The sequence below is a fragment of the Ovis canadensis genome, chromosome 13 (assembly GCF_042477335.2).
Source record: "Ovis canadensis isolate MfBH-ARS-UI-01 breed Bighorn chromosome 13, ARS-UI_OviCan_v2, whole genome shotgun sequence".
NCBI lineage: Eukaryota > Metazoa > Chordata > Mammalia > Artiodactyla > Bovidae > Ovis > Ovis canadensis.
In genome coordinates this window covers 69,550,337-69,570,011 of record NC_091257.1, presented here as the reverse complement: position 1 = coordinate 69,570,011, position 19,675 = coordinate 69,550,337, and the positions used below count along the sequence as shown (strand labels likewise).

The window sequence follows — 19,675 nt, the reverse complement described above, 5'->3', positions numbered from 1 at the left end:
TGCACCAGAAACCAGCAGAGATAACCAGGCATCACTCCGTGAGACGGACTTTTAAAAGAGAACTTTTAAAGTAACTGTTGAATTCACAAATGGAGTGTGAAAAGGACTACTAGCAACAATTCTGATAGTGACTGTATACTTTGAGGACAAATGCTTTATTATTAATTAAAAAACCAGTAAGCCAGTAAGCTGTTAAAGGCTAAATTTAAGCTGCTAACATAACTTGAAAATTGAAGGGCAAATTTCACTTTATCAGGAAAAGGTATAATTTCGAAGACCACTCTCATGGAGAACTCCAGTGCAATTTTTGGTAAACATGAACTTAGAAAACCTTTCTAGAATGCAGCAGACACACTCTTTAAATGCATATTCATTGACCCCCCCCGCCACCCCCCCCCCCCCACCGCTGTCAACACTGCAAGGCTCTCGAAGTACTAGTAACAGTCCATCCCGGGGGTAAGGGGCTCACAGGTGTTCATCATTCTTTCAGAAAGTCAATTGGACATGGTAAGATTAATGAGACATAGGATTCTGGGAGAAGACTGCAACATGGGGGAGGCCAGCTACTTTTTTACCAGGAGCCAGGTGGCAGGTCCACAACACATTTCCATTCACATGCCTCCAGCTGCAGCTTGTTACTGACTAAGACAGTAGGTTCGAGCTTTTAACCCAGACAGGGATGCGGTCAAAAGCTAAAACGGAAATCTTTATGTCAGTACTTCATGCTCATGGAGTATACCTAACCCTGTATCAGGCCAAGAGAGCTGCACCTGCAGGTAAGCAAGGCAGGTCATTCTCAGAACCAGCCTGTCAAAATTAAAGTCCAGACCTAAAACCAGCCATCACTGACCTTTTTTTTTAAGTCTCTTGATACTGGGTTCTGTGGCCCACTCCCAGACAGCCCCACTCCAGTCCACTGCCCAGAATGGTTGGACCCAAATGGGCAGGATGGGGGGACAGGCGGGTCCAGGGTGCAAGCTGGGACAGCATGGGGACACCACCTGGGCCAGGTGGTCATCTCACATGAGACCGATGGAGAGGCTGCCTGCCCAGGTGCAGACTTCTCAAACACCCCCAGCATGGTGAGCCCCCAGCACCTAAATGGGAGACTTCAAGATGTTCCAGCAACCTTCCCACTTTACCCAGAGATTAGAGCCACCAATTAGTCACCTGCTGGTGCTTCTTACAACTGTCCTAGGGAGACCCAGGGAAAGTCCAGTGAGGAAAGGGAGACCCTATCTGCAGCTAAGGCTTGACCCCACAACAGCCCCAAGGCATTCACAGCCAACATCCCACAGGGCCATCCTGGCACAGGGTCAGAGCACTGCCCTCCAGAAATGCCCTGCCTCCAACACTGGCAATGCCAGGGCAGACAGGGTGCTAAAAGCCCAGGGACTGCAGTTTTGTCCACTTCATAGTTTAAGGGAAATAACTTTTTAACCAAGTTTGAAACAGGGCTACTATGCACACCCAACACTTTAAGAGTCAGGTTAGAGGCAGTTCATTGTCATCAAGCAACAATCTTGACTTCCAGTCTCTCATTTTCATCTCACAGAGCCTGATTCATGCCCCTCACCCACGGTGTCCCAACCACTAGTCCTGTGTCTGCTGGCATCCCCATGTGATGCTGTCTAGGCTTTCCCAAGACCACCCACTCCCTGTGGAGGGCCCACTCATGCTCTACATCTGCCCCGCTGGCCAATACCCACATCCCATCAGCAAATCAGTTAATACAGTAAAACTGGGGACCTCACAGTTACTAAAATGAAAAATAACATTTCTGTGCGTATTATTTCGTCTGCTCAAGTTCACGTCCCTAAGGGAGTTGCCACACCTCAGTACGCGGAAACTTTTCTTCACCAGCTCAGACTTGGCCAAGAGGGTCTGCAGCACCTAATGTGCGGACTGCTAGAGTTTAGGTTAAATGAGACTGGTGGAGGCCCTCTTCTTGGGGGAAGGGACGGGGCAAAGTGCAGCAGGATGCGGTCCCAGATGTGACCACCAGCAGGGGATGAAGGAACCAGCCTGTCAGCATTAAAATCCAGACCTAAAACCAGCCCAGCCAGCTTTTCTACAAACTTCACTGAGATTATTTTTAATAGCATTTTTAAGTAACTCCAAAATGGTAGCCTAAAGTGCTTCCAGAATCCTCAATGAGGCACCTGTGGTGGGGTCTCAAATCCTGCCACGTGGCATCTACATTGTTTCAGATGACAATTCCTGTTAACTTCACATCCTTCACTCCCTAAGACCCACGCTTGTGCTGTCTCACCGGTGTGCTCTCACTTGGAAACAGAAGCCAGAAGCTTATTTCTGGGCCATTCCCAGTCCAGGTGACTGAAGTGAGCAACCTGTCCAGGAGCAGGTGCAGTAAGTGAACATCACCTGAGAATTAGGGGACAGCTTTCCCGAACCAGCCTTCTGCTCTCTTGGAAAACTAGTTGCTTCTGGCTTTTTAAACTCACCTTTCATCCTGCCTTCCCTGTATCTCAGAGTATGTAAGTAGGTGTAACTAGTATAAATTAATAAGTTGGTAAAAATGTGGACAGTGGTGGACCTTAACAGCTAGTTGTCTCTGTCCCCCTTGTCACAGGTGGGCTGGTTGCTGCTGGGATGGCAGGACACCACACAGCACTGGAGTGCGACAGTGACACACTCATCTGTGTAGAGCTTAAACTGCACCAGCCAACTCTTCACCCAAACTCCTGTTACTGTGTGTGCCTTCACAGAAGGGAAGGAAAGCAGCACCCCCAAGGCATCGTGGCTCCAGAGACGGCAGACCCCCCAGTGCTGTCAGGAAGCAGGGAAGACTACCAGCCTGCAAGTTGCAAGAACACAGCCCCCTCCCCCAGGAGTGTGTGCCCAGTCTGGGTCATCCTGGGGTCCTGCCTGCGGCAGAGTGGCCTGAGTTCCAGGCTAGGTGTTTTCTTGGGGAGCAGCTAGAGAAGGAAAAGCTGCCCGGTGGCCTGGTCACTGCCCCAGATGACGTCGTTTCTGCTGGGTCCGGCCATTGGTTTGTACTGGAAATGAGTTGTTTGTGGTGAAGCCCGGTAGGAACCAGGCAGGCCGGTGCGTTCAGGGACCAGCAACATTCTAATTGGCTAATTTCCCAATCAGCATGAAACCGGAGGCCTTGTCACTCGGTGAGGCAGCTGTGGCACTACAGCTTCGCTGGCCACTGGGTGGCACTGGTGGGCCTCGGTGGGGACGGGAGGACAGAGGCGCGGAGGGCCGCCCTCCTCGGGCAGACAGTGCTGTGCAGCTGCAGCAGGATGAGGCAGCAGCGCCGCGCTGCTCGCGCCAGTCAAGGCTGTTGCAGGGTGGCTCCCACAGGGCCCGGCGAGAAACCCTGAGAGACGGCCATGGCTTTATGCCTTTCGTCCTGCCCAAATGAGGTACCAATTTACCCTGAAAAGCCCCTAGATACGAGGCTTAGAGTCACAATGAAAGTGGAGTACAGGGGAAGCACTGGCTGGGGGACACTTCTTGGGAAGCACGGGCTGTAAATGTCAAAGAATTAGAGCTTCTGGTGTGACCAGGCGCCAAGTAAGACTCACCACATGGTGTGAGTAGAGGACCCCCTCCCTTTCCCCCCTTGCCCATTCCCACGTGGCTACAAACCTGCCCAGACAAGGCAGCTACCGCCCAAGGATCAGGTAAGGGGACCAGCCAGGGCTCAGAGGCCATAGTGCATCTGGGGGATGGACTTCGCAGTTAGCAGCAGCTGTATTTTCAGCTCAGCCTGGCCATGTATCAGGATGCCTCTCATTTTAACTTTTTGACTCCTCCTGGTGTGAAAAACACCATTTTGCTTTTGTACCTTTGCTTAATTAAGCATTCTTCAGTGAATCTCTCCTGCAGTAGTAGTAATGCTTACATGGGGTGGGGGGCGGGGGGTGGTGGTACAGAGAAAACTCAGGAGGCCTGAGCTCTGGCCCTGCGCTCTCACAGCAGGGGTCTGTATGTGCGTGCATAGCCTAACTGCCCTGCTTTGGGGCCAAAGCTTGTCCAGATGGACTTTTTTCTTACTGATATCCAGTATTTGAGCGACTTACACCTAGAGAGGTGCATAGAACGATCCGTAATAAATTTGCAAAAAACCAAGTACACTTTCAGAGGCAAACAACCCTTCCTGTTTTAATAGTTTCACATACAGTATTTTGAAAATAAAATACTGAATGATTCACAATAGGTTGGTAATGTATGAAAGAAACAGTCAAAGTCACCCCTTCAACAGGAATCACTAGGATGACATGGGACGGAGGCCATGGGAGGCAGTGTTCCCGTGTCCTGTCTGCATGGCTAGTGGTGGGGGTGACCTCCTCCCCAAGACCCCATCAGGAGCAGAGCTGATGCGTATCCTGAGCTCTGACCCTGCCAAGAGGCACTCCTACCACTTTAATGAGGTTCAGTTTTCACTCATCTGTGACTAAATCATCTACAACTCAAAGAATCATTATGGGGCCAGGGGCAGGTTGGACGCTTACTGCCCCCACCCCGCAGGCCCCTAGTCCCCAAAGGTGGCGCTCAGTGGAGCCTGTGGCCCAAGGCACCTGCTGACCCCGAGGGTTAAGCGGCAGTTACCTTGGTGTTTGTCCTTTGATGCCTCCCGGTGCACGGCAACGCCCCAAGCTTCGTTTACATAAATTTAAAGTGGAAAACTTTCTTATCGATCTTCTTAGGTTAACTTCTTTAACTTTCAGAAGAAAGACTATAACTATGTGCACAGTGATGTGCAACAAACATCGAGGATGTTAACTGTTCAAGTACACCCGAGCCTCGTGTACCACAGGGGAGGATTTACAGCTGCATCTTCAGAGGCCTGTGGACTCGATGCCACCTCGGGACTCTGCCTCAGGGCTTGTCTGCATGTGTCACAGGGGACGCAGAGCCCCACAGGCCACACGCAGGCCACAGAAGAGCAGGCGTGGTGAGCAAGACCAGTCCTGCAGGAAGCTTCTACCCCACCCCCCCCGGTGAAACACCAGAACTACGGGGAACAGCCTGGGCACACCTGAGGGTCTGTCAGAAAAACACCTGTGCATGCGAAACCTTCCCTGCACTAACTTTCTGAACAGCTGGCTATTAAAAAATCCAACACTTGTGAGAAGTAAAATACTTAGAAATACCAGATGTCAATGACATCCAAAAACATTCCAGCTGCAGGGGTAACAAAAAACAGCCATCTTGGTGAACCCTGTATGAGAACAGGTTCTGACTCTCCAAGTGGGGGGACAGATGCAGATGTGCAAAGCTAGTTTGTCACCAAAATTTTTTTTTTGCCACTATCCTGGAAGAGATGGATAAAAATGCCTCATGCAGCTGATAAAACATGTCTCTCTGAGTGGGCCATCGCTACTGACTGCTCTGCTTTGGGAAGCTCTCCTCTCACAGCCTGTGACAGGCGTCACCCCTGTGAAACCATTGTCCCTGAGTCCTGGAGCCGCAACTTGGAGACTGGACACATGGCTCACGGGGGCCACGCTTGTGTCCCAGCAGGCTGCTCAGCATCACTGGACCTGGCACACAGGTTCTGCCAGGGGTTCCCATTTTAATTCTCAAAGCTAAAGGAAACTGCAGAAATTTCATTTTTCATTCAAAATTTTGTTAAAATCCCATGTTTGTTCAAATCACCTCGGAGCCATGGAAGGAGCCTAAAACATGGGGAAATGTTCTGAGTCTGTCAGAGTCCCACTTTCAAATTCTAACAAACCAGGGACACTTCAGAAAAAACACTTCAGCCCTCTTTTTGCCTGGATAGTACTGAGAAGTGAAGAGGAGGAAATGGAAAGGAAAAATGAGCTGCAAAATTATGAAAACAGGAACACACAATCATAATTTGGGGGAGAAATAAAGCAGCAATTGTTTCCCTAAGCTAAACTGTACAGAAATTCTGAAAAACAATATAAATAAATATCAGAGAGCAAGTACGTATTACTCCCATCACCCCAAGGGATGTGAAGGGCTCTACGTCTGCGGGGGCAGTAGGTCAGAGCCCTAATGCCAAGGGTTGCCCCTCACCCACAACCCCAGGCCGGTGCCAGCCTGAGAGAGGAGGGTCCAGAGCACCGCCGGGGCAGCACGCTGACCACCCAACGTCTACCCCAGACTTGACCTGGACCCAGGGCCATGTGGACAACGCCCCCTCCTGATGACTGTCCTGGCATCACCTGCACCCAGAGAAAAGTCACACCTGAGGCTCGGGTGGCAGGTAAGGGTCCTACTGAGTGTGTGTGCAGGGCCCTGGGGAAGGTCCGCAGCCCCCGCCCTGTCAGGTGGTGGTTTGGGGAAGAGGCAGAGGCATAGCTGCTACTCACCGAGGCGAAGTCGGGTGTTTACCAGCGCCCTTTTACGCTCCTCCCAATCATCTTTTGGGAAGATGACATTTCTGGGATAACAAAAAATATCAGAAGCAACTAGCTCAACTAGCTCAAAAACTAGCCTTATGCAGGCTTGAAGTTGTGGCTATCCGTCCAAGTGGTTCTGAGCCGTTAATGTGCTAGAAAAGTCAGTGAGGAGCTGATGTGCAGAAAGAAAAGGCAGGGCAGAGGGAAGAGAAAACCCTGCCTGTGGGCAGTCACTGCCTCCTTGCGGGCCGGTCTCCCCACCTCCCCACCCCTCCACCCCCATCTTCCACCAAAAACCCAGGATAAAGAGTTGGGGGACAAGTGCCCACCCCTCCTGTCTGTCAACTTTCCTAACTTGTGGAGCACCCTACAGCTGACTCCTAGCTAGCTCAAAGCCTGGGGGATTGTGGTCGACAGAGAAGGAAACTGGAGAGAAATCAATCACCCAAGTTTGTGGCTATACCCCGGTCTTCCTTTTATTCTGCCACATGCCTACAACCAACCGAGAGCAGTTAGCACAGGATCCCAGAGAGGCTGTTCCCCACCCGCTCACAGCTGGGCGATGGTTACGGTTAGGTCCAATCATAAGCCCGGTAAAGTGCTACTGTGTAGAGGTGTACCTCTACTGTGTTGAGGTGCTAAATTTGATGGAAATTTGACACGTTGTTAGCATGAAGTTCTTAGTTCAAACAACCTGAGGTGTATTGAAACTCATTTTAATACAGCAACTGGTTAATATTTAACCACTCACTCCTAATATCCAAAAATAAATATATATATATATAAATATACATACATACACATAGTATCACTTTGCAGTTTACTTGCAACTTCATTTCTTAGGTCTTGGGTCATTTACACTCTCAAAATGCATCTAGTTATGCAGTTTTCCAGCCACATTATAGCCAGGAGGTCCTCCTTTGGGGGACTGGCTTAAGATTGGGCTGAAGGAAGGCAGCACTCGCCTGTAATCTGGGAACTTAGGACCATTTAACCTTTTGGTACTTTCAAAGAAGTTGCAAGAGTTTAAGAGCATAAATTAAAACTGAGCACAAAATAATCTCAATCACAGAATACAATGTGCCCTGGAGCAATTTAAGCGTCCAAAATTTAATTTTGGAGAATGAGGCTGAGAAATAAGAACAGAGGAGAGTCAAGCTGCAGAGTCTCCTCTGGGACTGCGTGAGTCTGTCTGACCCATCCAACCCCGTTCCCAGGAAGCAGGGAAGGAGGGCAGGGCGGGATTCCTGGTCTGGGTGCTGCTCAGCGCAGAGACGTCGTGCTCACTTACCTTCCAGCACAGGAAGCGGGCCAACGGCCTTCAGGACTGACACGTGTATTTATGTCGTGTGTAGTATGTGAATTGGACGTGAAAAAAATCCCAGTTTGGTCAAAAATAATTTAACTCCCAAAAATCATACTTCAGCTGAAAACCAGCTACAACACTACTGTGCAGTAAGATTTTCCCACAACATACAGAGAAGAGAGGGTCATGTGTGTGGGGAGCAGGCTGTATGGCACAGCCCCATGTGGAGAGCTCCCGGCGGTGGTGGCACCATGGCAGACTCCGGTGGACCTTGGGGGTGGGCTGAGTGCCCCACCATCAGGTTCTGCTGAAGACATTACACATACTTACCAGAGCCTAATAATAAAGAAAGCAATTAAAGACATCAATGGTCAGAGGTGAACATTCAGCCATGAGCTGGTACAGCTTTTTGGAAACACTGACAGGAAGTCCCGACAGACTAAGGAAGGGTGCGCCAGGCTCAGGAGGCCTCCTGGCCTCGGGCAAGGGCTCCGATCTCTGCAGGTGCAGCACCACACATGGCTAGAACTCCTAGCTCTGAACAGGCCCGAGTGCACGGCCGTCCAGAAAGACCAGGAAGGGTCCAGAGCTCCCCCTGGGTGATACATACATTTATACAACAGTGGCGGCCAGGGGGCAGCAGTCTGTTCTGGCTTTACTGCATTGTAATTGTGGTCGCTGGCCCAGGACGGCGTGCTGCTCTCACAGACTGGCTCCTTACTGAGGACCTCATTCCTGGGAGGGGCCACTGCTGCCTTCTTCACCGCGTTTTCCTTCTTGTCTGAAGCCAGTCTCTTGTGCACAGAAGAGATTTTAATGCCTGCCTGGATAATCAGTAAAGCCCCAATCACTAGGGAGATCAGAAGTTAGCCTGCGCTCATTTTACTCAGCGGTGTGGGTCAGGACACACTCAGCTCCTGGGTCACCGCAGCCCATGAGCTGCATTGGCCACCGCCCTAGCATCCTGCTGAGGGGCCAGGCTGACAGGACAACGAGGGGCTTTGGAGTGAAGCAGTGAAACGAAGTGCAAGCACAGCAGGCAGCGCCCCCGTGTGAAAATGCACCCAAGCAACACTGCCCAGACAGGGGCTGTGGACACAGCAGCACGTGGAGAAGACAGGCGTACCCCTGCACCCCACCCCAGACACTCAAAATGTGGGCACCCTCAGGGCCCGCTTCCCAACCCCACTGCCTACAGACTCCAACAGGGACCACTCGCTCCCAGGAGGGCTGATCTGCAGGGGGAGCTACTCCATGCAGCCACTGGCTTCCATGTTTCTGTTAGTCCCTCAGCTAGAGGCAGGAGAAGAAAACATGAGAACATGTGCCTCTTCGTAATTCTGACCAGAACACTGGTGAGGAAGGCAGAGGGCAGTGTGCAGGCGTCTGGGCACCTCTGGACCTGTGTACCTTCCTCTCTCTGAATCAACCCACCAAGCCTGGCACCTCCAGGCGCTTTTGGCTTGAACTATGCAAATGGCTGGTCTTGGTCAACTTACTTGAACGCTACATTTTTGAAGAACGATTTTTTCTGGCTTTGTCTTGAGCTTTTCTTTTGCTTTGGGTTTCTGCTCCTTCCCTGCACTCAGGAAGCGCATGGTGGCCGCGGCGTGCTTCAGGATGCAGTCGTTGCTGCAGTAGACCGAGTCGGGCTGTGCCACGCTCGAGCACCCAGGGCCGATGCACTTGGCAGCACCAGGTGCTTCCACGACCTGCAAGACCAGACACGGGTTCAATGTACTCACCCGCTGGGGCAGGCACCATGCTCTGTAAGGTCACTATTTATGGTACTGAGATTAGCACCTTTAATCATTTATTAATAATTATGCATAAAAATGTATGTCTATTCAAAACACATAAACCCACCTCCCCTGAGTAAGGCATCATGTTTTCAAGCACCTTTCATGCCCCGCACAGTGGGCAGAACTCTGAGAGGACTTCTCAACACAGCGGGATTTCACACCAGAATTAGGTTCTGTCATTGAGCGAATGGGCATGGAAATTTTGCAAATTTAATTAAGATACCAGGTAAGAGGCTTCTGAGTTAGTCCAAAGGTTTGACTTATCAGGTAAAAACCCTCTAAAGAGGAACTGAGCCTCCAAAAGAGTGAACACTCCATTGTTGGCTCTGCTGGGAGGGTGCCCAGGCCTGGGCTCTGCAGTCAAGGACCTCAGGCAATAGCCAGAACACCCAATTACACATGGATCTCAGAAACAACAGGTCTAGTATAAGTTTGCCACAGAAATTGCCAGGAACATACTTCATATGCTAAGTTATGTGAAAGCTTTTGGAAGTGGATTTTACCCCAGCCGAGACTGATGAGACCCCAGCCCCATTGACACATGGAGAGCAGTCTTGTGAGACCCGGAACCAAGGACCCGGGCTCAGTTAGGCCTGGGTTTCTGGGTTAACAGACGTGTATTGTCTAAGTCACTAAGTTTTGGTCATCTGTTATGCAGCAAGAATCTGGAATACGACAAGGGCTGAACACAGCTGCTTGTGGCCATGATTACTAAAGCACATTTGAATGGTCGAGACAAATAATGTATGTGACATATACATGAAATGTACTTGAGCAAAATCTTTTTCCTCTAATAATGTACTTAACTGACTTTCCTCCACAGAATCCAAGTTTTACCCAGAGAAAACACTTAAGCTTATGTGCAGTCTTAAACACATCAGTAAGATGATGCTTCCTGCTGATTTCCATTTCTGTTATGTTTTCCTTAATTACCAGTTATTCTCATATTTCCACTCAGTGCCTCCTCACACCCCCACGACAGGGCCAGCCCTCAAAGCTAACTCACTGCAAGCAGGTGATGGCAAGGGTGCTGACACGGCCACCACAGGACCCCTGCGTGTACAACACCTACAAGAGATGGGCCATGGTGGTGGGGTGGGCCCCCAATTCAAGGAAGGCTTGGGGTGAAAACACACTCTGAGTACACTTGTGAGCGCCTGAGACAGTTCTCAAGATGCACGAAACCACGACCCCTGGACAAGACACGTGTGAAAAGAGCTGGCAAAGGAGAAAAAAAGAGCTGCACAAACACTGTTGACTGGGGAACACCATCACAGAGGGTGTATCAGGCATAGTCATCTTGTCACTTTGAGGAGCTGTGCAGCCACCATGGCTGGCTCGGCATCTTGCCTTGAGGTGGGGATAAGACTACTGGTTTTCTTAAGACAGGGAAGGTGATACAGGTGCACATGTGCTTCTGTGACTCAAAAGTAGTTTTCTTAATACATGTACTTAAACTTTAAGCTCAGGATGCTGGCCGTGAGAACACGAAAGACTTTTTTTAAAAATTATGAAACACATTAAATCAGTAATGACAGCACAGGAGACAGACACAGTTAACAACAACATCAAAAAAACAGAATAGGCCATGCTGGCCCTGAACAGGTGCATGGACCCAAGAGCACGTAGAGCCCAGCCCTATGCCAATCACTGCAGGGAAAACCTAACTTATCTCAGAAGACAGACTCTTCCGATCTTGATGTTTCTGCCAAAGGCAGCTGAGGGCTTAAAGTCACCTCTACCGTTGGCCTTAGGAACTAAGTACTTACGGGCTGGAATATCTTGAGTTTCTTCTTGCCACTTGGGTTTGCAGCTTTTTCAATTCTACCCTTAATTCCCTGGTCTTCACTTGACTTCTGCTCCACGGTTCCTATACTGGTGAAGTCCGTGCTGTCGGCACCCAGGGGTCCTGACCTCGTGTCCTGCATGTCTGTGGCTTCTGAGCTGGCCTCATCTTGCACCTGCAGGATCGTGCAGTTGGGGCAGATGTAGTCTTCCCCATTCCTCTCCAAGAGCCGCCCTCGAGCCTCAGAAATGCCCACACAGTCACCATGAAACCATTCTTCACACCGGTCACAGCAAATCATAAACCTGAAATAAAACAACGGTCAAAGTGTTAGTCACTCAGCTGTGTCCAACTCTTTGCGACCCCATGGACTGTAGTCTGCCAAGCTCCTCTGTCCAAGGGATTGCCTAGGCAAGGATACTGGAGTGAGTTGCCATTCTCTCCTCCAAGGGATCTTCCCAACCCAGGGACTGAACCCAGGTTTCCCACATTACAGGCTAATTCTTTACTGCCTGAGCCACCAGGGAAGCCAATGGTATCAGGAATGAAAAGGGAGAGACAAACTCAATTTAAAAAATATCAATAAGTCAAATTCCAACACTGTTTTTTAAAAAAATTACAGAAACAGAGCATAAGAATGTCAGTGTGCCCTTCTCTCAGCTCTATTACCACTGCACATTACAAAATGTACATCATCCTTTTCTTCGAGGGCATCCTGCCCTGGACCACAAATGCCTGTCCACAGAATGGCAGCCACACCTTTACCCCTGCAACTACCCAATGTCCACACTTTGCTCCAGTCACAGCCAGTCCAAGCAGCGTCCCGAGGGCTCTCTTGGGCAGCAGACCCACTCTGGTGCAAGCCATCGCACCCATTCACTGCCATGGCTGGTGTGACCAGGCAGCCAACATTCCACACCAGCCACCACCTGGCAAGGGCATGGTTCTGGGTAGTGCCCGCCCACTCCACTGGTTTCTTTCTGACAATGACTTGCTCGTCTTTCCCAACGAACAAGTCACTCATTCAGGCCAGCTTAAAACTCTCTTAAGAGAACAGTGAAGTCTCTGGCAGTTTCCCTGGCTCTGCCCCCACCCCTCCCCCATGACCCACCTGTTGTTGTGAGGCTGGCGGCACAGGCAGTACAGGGCGCTGGGGTCGTACACCTCACACTCCGGCTTGTGCCGGACCAAGTCTGCGGCTTCCTCGGCTCTCCCTCCCGGGGCCACTCTCCCATCCGGCCGGCCCTCTCTGTCCTCTTTCACTGCCTGGGCAGCAGCCCCCAGGTCGCCCTCAGGCTCCCGTGAGGTGGGCAGCGAGCCTTCCATCGCATCAACCGCCTGGACGTCCACGGTCTCAGCCGGGTCCTCCTCCCGCCGTTTCCTCCGCAGGCGGTTCTGGATGCCCCTTGCGGGCCGGTCCGCGGGCTCCTGCTCACGCTTCTTCCGCAGGCGGTTCTGGAGTTCCTTCAAGGTCAGTCCGTCGCTATCGCTGTCGGACGTGTCGTCCTCGTCTTCGCCCTCTCTAGCCTTTGCCGAGGAGGCCGGCCGCTGCTTAGCACCCGTGGAGCTGGACCTGGGCCCACTCTTTCCGTCCGAGGCGCTCTCCACACTGCCTTCAGAGGCGGTCTCCGCGTCTGTCGCTGGACAGGATGCTGGCTCCCCAGAGTCCTCCAGGGACACGGGGGCACTCCGACGGCCACGGCGCCGCACAGTGGTCAGAAACTCCTCCACCCGCTCAGTGCGCTTCGGCTGCCGCCCACTGCGCCGCAGGGATGGGCTCTGCTGCTGCCGGGGCGACGGCTCCAAGGTGTCCGCCTCCGCATCCCCGGCACCCTCACGCTTAGCAATGGTGGTCCTCCGGAAGCCCCATGTCTTCCGGAACTCCTTGCTGGTGGGCTTGATGGCTTTGGGCGCCTCCTCACTGCTCGGGTCACCCTTGTCGTCCATACCTGACAAGGAAACACAAGCAGGCCATGTCAGGCATCAGCCAGGGCTATGGTCCGGGCCTGACACTCATCAGCTACGAGCAAGCAAAGGGGGCACTCCCTCACACACGGGAGAACCCGACCTACAGAAAGCAAAAATGCTTCTACAGTGTGGGAGGATTCAGTTACGAACCCCATGCTCAGGAGGAAAACCCAGCAAGCAAACTACCTCTATGAACATGTCCCCTGACTTCTGAGGACAAGCATGTATACCGGAAGTCAAGAATGAGGAATTGGGCAGTGGTGCTGCCAGGACAGGGCAGGATAGGGCAGCAGGGGCTTTCTGGCTCCCCACAGGGAGACATGGGCCCACCTCCCACCTGGCTTGCTCTAGGCCCAGAACTCTGGAGCCCCAGGCAGTGTGAGATGTCCACTACCCAGCAGGGGAAGGGTGGAGACGGGCTCGTTTGCACCCTGAACACCCAGCCCCACTGAACCCACCCAGATCCTAGAGCCGAGACTGTGTCAACTGAGCCAGATGGCACCTCGTGTGTCTATTTCTTCTCTCTCCTAAGAGATTATTAAAGGCTCCGGTTTGTGAAAACTTTGTCCTTATTTCAAATGAAAAAAGCCTGAAAAAATACAGTATATACCTTAAGAATTTTTTCCCCAAGCTGTACAGGCTTCAGTTACATTTAAATGCTAATGATAACTCAGATTTTATGCCACGTTCCATCCCAGGGGAAGGACTCGTACAAAATGAAAACCTTCAAACAGAAAATACACAAAATTCAAAGTCACACACCACGGAACTCTCTGTTAGGTTCCCACCAAGTGGTGTCACCCCCCGACCACCATCCGGACCAGCAGCTCCCCACTCCGGGCCTTGGCCCACGCTCTGTGGCATCAGCACCCACTCTGTGACATCGTGCCCTCGAGGGCCACATCACTGTCCTGGTCACCCAAGGCTTTCTGCAGGAAGGGCTCTCCTCCACAAGATACAGCCTTCACCAGCAAGAATGCACGTCATTGTAAGCTAAAGGAACACTCAGTTTAATGATTGATTAGACACTCTTGAGCTAAAGTTTAGAATATCTCAAACAAATATTAATGGTACACCAGTTTTTATACATATATTATGCCACTTTTGAAACAAAAACATGACATCAGAACTTAAAATTGTGTTGTTGGCATTTAACATATTATCAACTGTGGGAGTTTTGCAAAAACAAAACTGTGGCTAATAATTTGTTTTGTAAGTGAATACTGAAATGTCTCTGGTAAATAACATTTGGATAACAAAAGATGCATCAGTACATCTCTGGTCAGTAAGATGTCAACACTACTGCCATTGTTACCTGCCCCACACAGAAGCATGGGCACTTCTTCCGACTTCCTAAACCCAGCACAAACAGGGCCGTTACAACCTCGCGGCACAAGGAAAGCGCCAGGCCCCCAGTGCTGCTGTCGTCAGCCACTGTTCACAGATCACAAGGTAAATTATCTTGAGACTGTGTCCACGGAGTAAACTCCTAAAACAAACAAACAAACAAAAAAAACAGTTTAAAGATCTAAAGCAACCAGAACTAAAATCACATTTAAGGGAAAAAAAGGCACAAAACTTTCCAAGCAATCTCTTAAGTCTACATTATGCGACCTACAGAAACATTCGCCCAGTCCACAAATACGGCCCCCCAACAAGGACTTTTTTTTAAAAAGGGAAGATGTATACTTTTGACTACACGATGAAAGCAGGGGCTGGGACAGGCCATGGCTGGCACCCTGGTAGAGGGAGCTGGTGGTCGAGTGCAGAGGGCTCAGTGGGTGGGAGGGAGGATTCCAAAATCAGTCACTGGCATCAGCTGCTTCCTAATTACAACCCTACTTCTGATGGACCCAGGCCAATAAAAACCAGAGGGAGAATCAGGAACAAAACATGAAAAGATGAACAAGAAAATTATACATGAAAGCAATTATTTAGAAATTCTTAACACTGTAGCTATGTCGTCATTTTAGTTAAAAAACCTAAAGATTTCAGAAGATTAATAATTACTGGACATCCCTGTGGTACAGCTTATCCTTGTGTATTTATGCATTTAAAGAACATTTCTCCTCCTGTCTCCTCATTCAATCATCATACCTAAATGGTCCACAAACACGTTTCTGATTCTAGGTAAATTCTCAGTATTAACATTTTAACACATTTCACATTCTATACCCAAGACCCCTGCCTGCGCCTCGCCTCACCTCTTCCTCGCCTCACTCCAACTGCCTCCCCTGTTAACTGTGGTCTCCTTAGTGACCTCAGGACAAACATTCCATCCCGCCTCCTCTTAAAGGGACAGAGTCCATCGCACTGCAACTCTTTCAAGTGGGAAACCCATTTCAAAATGAGACGCTTCTCAGAAGATACTGGAAATAATTCTTACTTTTATATTTCACATCAATGAAAAAAGTAAAGAAATTAGGATGTTCTTGGGAAAAAATGTTTTTAAAATTTATGCTAATCTAAAAAAATCATGCCTTTGGATTTGAGTTCTGAAAAATCGAAAAAGGGAAATCCAGTTATTTCTGTTAAGTGGAGTGAAATACTTAACTCAGAAAACATACTATAATTTTAGACAATTTGATTCATTTTTCTTGATTTTATACTTGCAAAATCAATTTCATGATTTCTTCACAAATTCAAACATAAAATTTCCGGTCATGAAACAAAAAAGTCTATCAAGACAAAAGAAAAACAAAACCTCTAAGATCCAAGCAAGTTAAAAAAAATTGTTACGTTCCTAACACAGCTTAAAGTAGACCCACATACAGCAGCAGGTCCCCAAGCACGGCAGGCACTCCTAGACTAGGGGAGAGAGACCCAGAGGCCAGCATGGGACACACTGGAATGCACAGCCTGAAAGTTTCTAACTGCAAACGTCCTCTCAGCTGAAAACGGCTCCACTTCCTACTAAGTAGATGTGCAAATACCAGCAAGAAACCGTGGGTTCCCCAGGCCCCCCTGGGGGTGCTGAAGGCAGCCACCAGCACCCGAAGACAGGCAGAAGCCCACCTCCCAGGCAGCTCTCCACCCGGACTTTTTGTTGTCGAGGCCTGGTGATATCCCTAAAACTTGAGGACCCCAAAGAGCATTTGCTCATGTGGGATGTGTATTTCCAAAATTAAACCTGAGAAAGACTTTCAGAATTGCGGACATTCCCTCATGACAAACTGCACTTCCCCAAAAAGCAGTTGTGACAGGAACCTGAAGCCACATCCGTGAACTCTGCACACCTTCCTAGGCTTACAGCCTAGCTATATGCAACTGTAACGCACTCAGAGTGCATCTTGTGCCCATGTGCACACATGCAGAGTCCACAGACTGGCATATCTCATTAGCCAGTATGAGACACATCTGCTAATGCCAGCGTCCATCTCTTGAAATATTTCTCCTTACTAGGAAATCAAGCTCATGGTGACAGATAAAATCTTTTCAAAATTCTAATTTTCACTTAAGCTGGCGTTTTTTCATCAGTAACAAATACTGTCAGTTGCTTTCTTCAAGACTCACATCGCGTATTTTTGAGAAAACACCTGCCACCCACCCGGAAAATGCAGTCCAGCAGCAATGCTCTGCGGGCAACTCTGTCCCATTGGGGGCACGCTGCCAGGAATCTCTGTGCCAGTGGCGCATGCCCACTGGTGGGGCCTGCTCACAAGGCTGTGAGCCTGGACAGGGTTTCCAAGCCTACCCTCCAAAAGGGTTTCGATACACACCACGAACATCTGTAACATGACATTTCTAGTTGCTTAACAACATGCTGGATCCATGTCAAGCAGTCACACGTATTCACACTTTAGGGTTGGAAGAGAATAAACATTTCCTTCCACAAAACTGGTCTAAAACCACCATTTAATTTTCCCTTCAGATTGTCCAACCCTTGAAAAATAAGCTGCCAGAAATGATTTTCTTAAGAACAAAAAACACGCTCCGCAAACAACGTGGGTGAAACTGGACTCTACAACCAGGTACATCTGAAGGCTCGGCTTCTACAAACTTGCAACATGCAAGTAACCACATCTTGGTCATTTAAAGACGTTCAGGTCTATGGACTGAGGGTTCATCTCTCTGAGACATTTTAAGTTATAATGTATAACTGCAATGAAGGCCCTACTTTCACAGTGCAACGACCGAACAGCTGCGTTTCTCAAGAAGGCGACAGGCAAGCACACAGCTGCCCTGCCCTACCTGGCAGCAAAACAGGCTGGTCCTCAAAACCTCAAAACCGTGAAATAGTCCCAACTACAGCATTACCTCAGTACTCTGGGCTGTGCTAGCTCACTTTACGGTTCTGCCAGGTGAGGCCAAGGTTCACAACTACTGAGATTTCATGTTAAGGGTCTTCTGTCTCTGACTAATTCTGTGCTGTGGATGAAGAGAGACTGAGAAGATGCTAAAAGTTCTTTAAACTACCTACCAGGAAAAAAAGAGGCAAGCTTTCCCAATTAAAGCCCCTTTCACTATTCCGTTTTTATTAACAGGGCACTCACTACTGACAGCCTGCCCAGGAATTTCAGATGACAGGAAACACCCTGAAGGGTGGGTGTCCTCTGACCACAGGTGACCCCACACTCATCCTGACTCGAAGGTACAGATGACACTTCAGTCCTTCAGGAGCCCCATCAGGATAACCCTGAGGTTACTAAAATTACCCTGAAGCAAAGGTGCCCACAGCACAATAAGCTTCTCAAGAGGTAACTGCAGAGAGAAATCTAGGAACAACCCTGCTGTTTAACATTTCTGAGGTGTTTTTGCTTTATAGGTATGTGGAGACAAAAACCAAAACTTTTTGCTTAAAAACTCGCTGGGACCGACGTCTGTCCTGGCCAAGCTCTAGTGAGGTCAGGCCCCCAGCTCCCTGTGCAGGTGGGCAGCGGCTACTCCAGTGTCTCTCCCCAATTTCTAGTGAAAACACAGGCTTGTGACCAGATGAGCCACCTGAACACGTTGAGATCACAGAGGAAACAAGCCCCCCCCCCCCCCCCGCCCCGTTCTCCACAGAGCCCTGCCACCGAAGACAAGCTCCTGTAGTGGTCTGCACATCCGCACTCCCTGCGCCTTCACAGATGGGGTGACTGCCCTGGCAAGAGGCCCCAGAGCTCACCCATGGCCCTGCCACCAGGATCGAACTGCCCCAGCACCCTGACCCCAGGCCTCCCGCCCCCGGAGCTGCGGAAAATCAAGTCCACTGTGTAAAACCCCCCAGCCTATCTCTGTCACCGCAGCTCCCTCTTGCCTCCCAGGGAGCAGGAAAACATGGCTTCAAACACTGGTCAAGGGAATCTGAACCCTATACCCTGGGGGCTGGTGCTTGTAAGGCCGTCACTGGGGTCTTAGCGACCCTCTGAACTGCACAGGCTCTTATCCTTACTGAGTCTGCAGGATGGGGTGAGTTTGGCCACCGCTAAATGCCCAGGACAGCACTGTGATAGGGTCCCAAATGGGCGCCACACCTCCCCTTCCCCAACCAAGACAGAGGACAACAATGACTATGTGGTCACAGCCGGGACCTGGGCATGGAAAGCACCTCCCAGAACAGCCATACATCCAGGCACCCCAGCATCTCCAAGCCCCATGGCTGCTAACACAGAACCTTGACCCTCCAGCCCCCCACTGCCTGCCCTATTGCTTTTGTATCTACAATGGTCCATCTGGGTCCCAAGCGCATCTGGGTTGGCTACTCCCATGCCAGGGGCAAGATCCCACATCACCCACAGTGCCCAGTGCAGGCCCTGACTCTGTCTCATGGTGGCAAGAGCTGCTAGTTATGGTCCAGTGGGAGGCTGTGGGTGAGAAGAGGACGTCGTACAGTACAGGCAAAACACCCTCAGGTCAAAAGACCCCTGAGACCTCTTCACCCTGCAGGCACCTTGGCCATACTCCAAGCCTCTCATTCCAGGCGGTCCACTGCGAGGGAGACATGTGAATTGAACCCTCCTCACTGGGGACAGCAAACTGGCCGTATTCCACTCTTTTCCCCCAAAGCAAGGAAAGGGTTGAGACGCCCGCCTTCAAAGACACTGCCTATCTTCTTAACAGTAATCCATTTTCCAGGTGTTAAAGTTCAGGACAACTGTCTTTTTCAATTTTCATTTCTCAACAAGAGCATTTCTAATCATGATCTAGGCAGAGGTTCTTAAAGTGTGGCCCCCGGACCTTCCAGCTGGCCTCCAAGGTCACACTATTTGCACAACACTACTTAGCAAAGTGACTAAACAACAGGATGGAAGTGCTCTGTGACCCTGCAGGGGCAGGGGAGTTCTTCAGAAGCTAAATGATGCTGGTGTGATGATAGCTGGAATGTAGAAGCAGGCAGGAGAATCCGGCTACTGTCGCCTTGCTTAAGTCAGACATTTAAAACCCCAAGCCACCTTTCTCCTTAAGCTGTTTCTTATCTTGGAACATAGTTTCCATAGAGTGTTACTTATGTTAATATGCAGGTGTTTGCTATTATTTCTAAGTG

The 19,675-nt window shown here is 50.0% G+C and overlaps 1 protein-coding gene across 9 annotated transcripts in view; it reads right to left on the bottom strand.

Annotated features, from left to right (window-relative positions):
* Positions 1-19,675, bottom strand: part of DIDO1 (death inducer-obliterator 1) — a 48,966-nt gene that overhangs the window by 16,382 nt on the left and 12,909 nt on the right. For 3 of the 9 annotated variants that reach the window (XM_069546736.1, XM_069546735.1, XM_069546734.1), the window contains exons 2-7: positions 14,525-14,698; positions 13,820-13,933; positions 12,353-13,190; positions 11,225-11,546; positions 9,153-9,365; positions 8,264-8,477 (exon numbers count right to left, since the gene is read on the bottom strand). In XM_069546736.1, the coding sequence (XP_069402837.1) occupies positions 8,264-8,477; positions 9,153-9,365; positions 11,225-11,546; positions 12,353-13,188 (1,585 nt within the window). In that variant the 5' untranslated portion in view covers positions 13,189-13,190; positions 13,820-13,933; positions 14,525-14,698. Of the gene's footprint in view, positions 1-7,047; positions 8,478-9,152; positions 9,366-11,224; positions 11,547-12,352; positions 13,191-13,667; positions 13,934-14,524; positions 14,699-19,675 lie in introns of those variants that run through there. The other 6 variants (XM_069546733.1, XM_069546732.1, XM_069546731.1 and 3 more) reach the window with 3 other exon arrangements.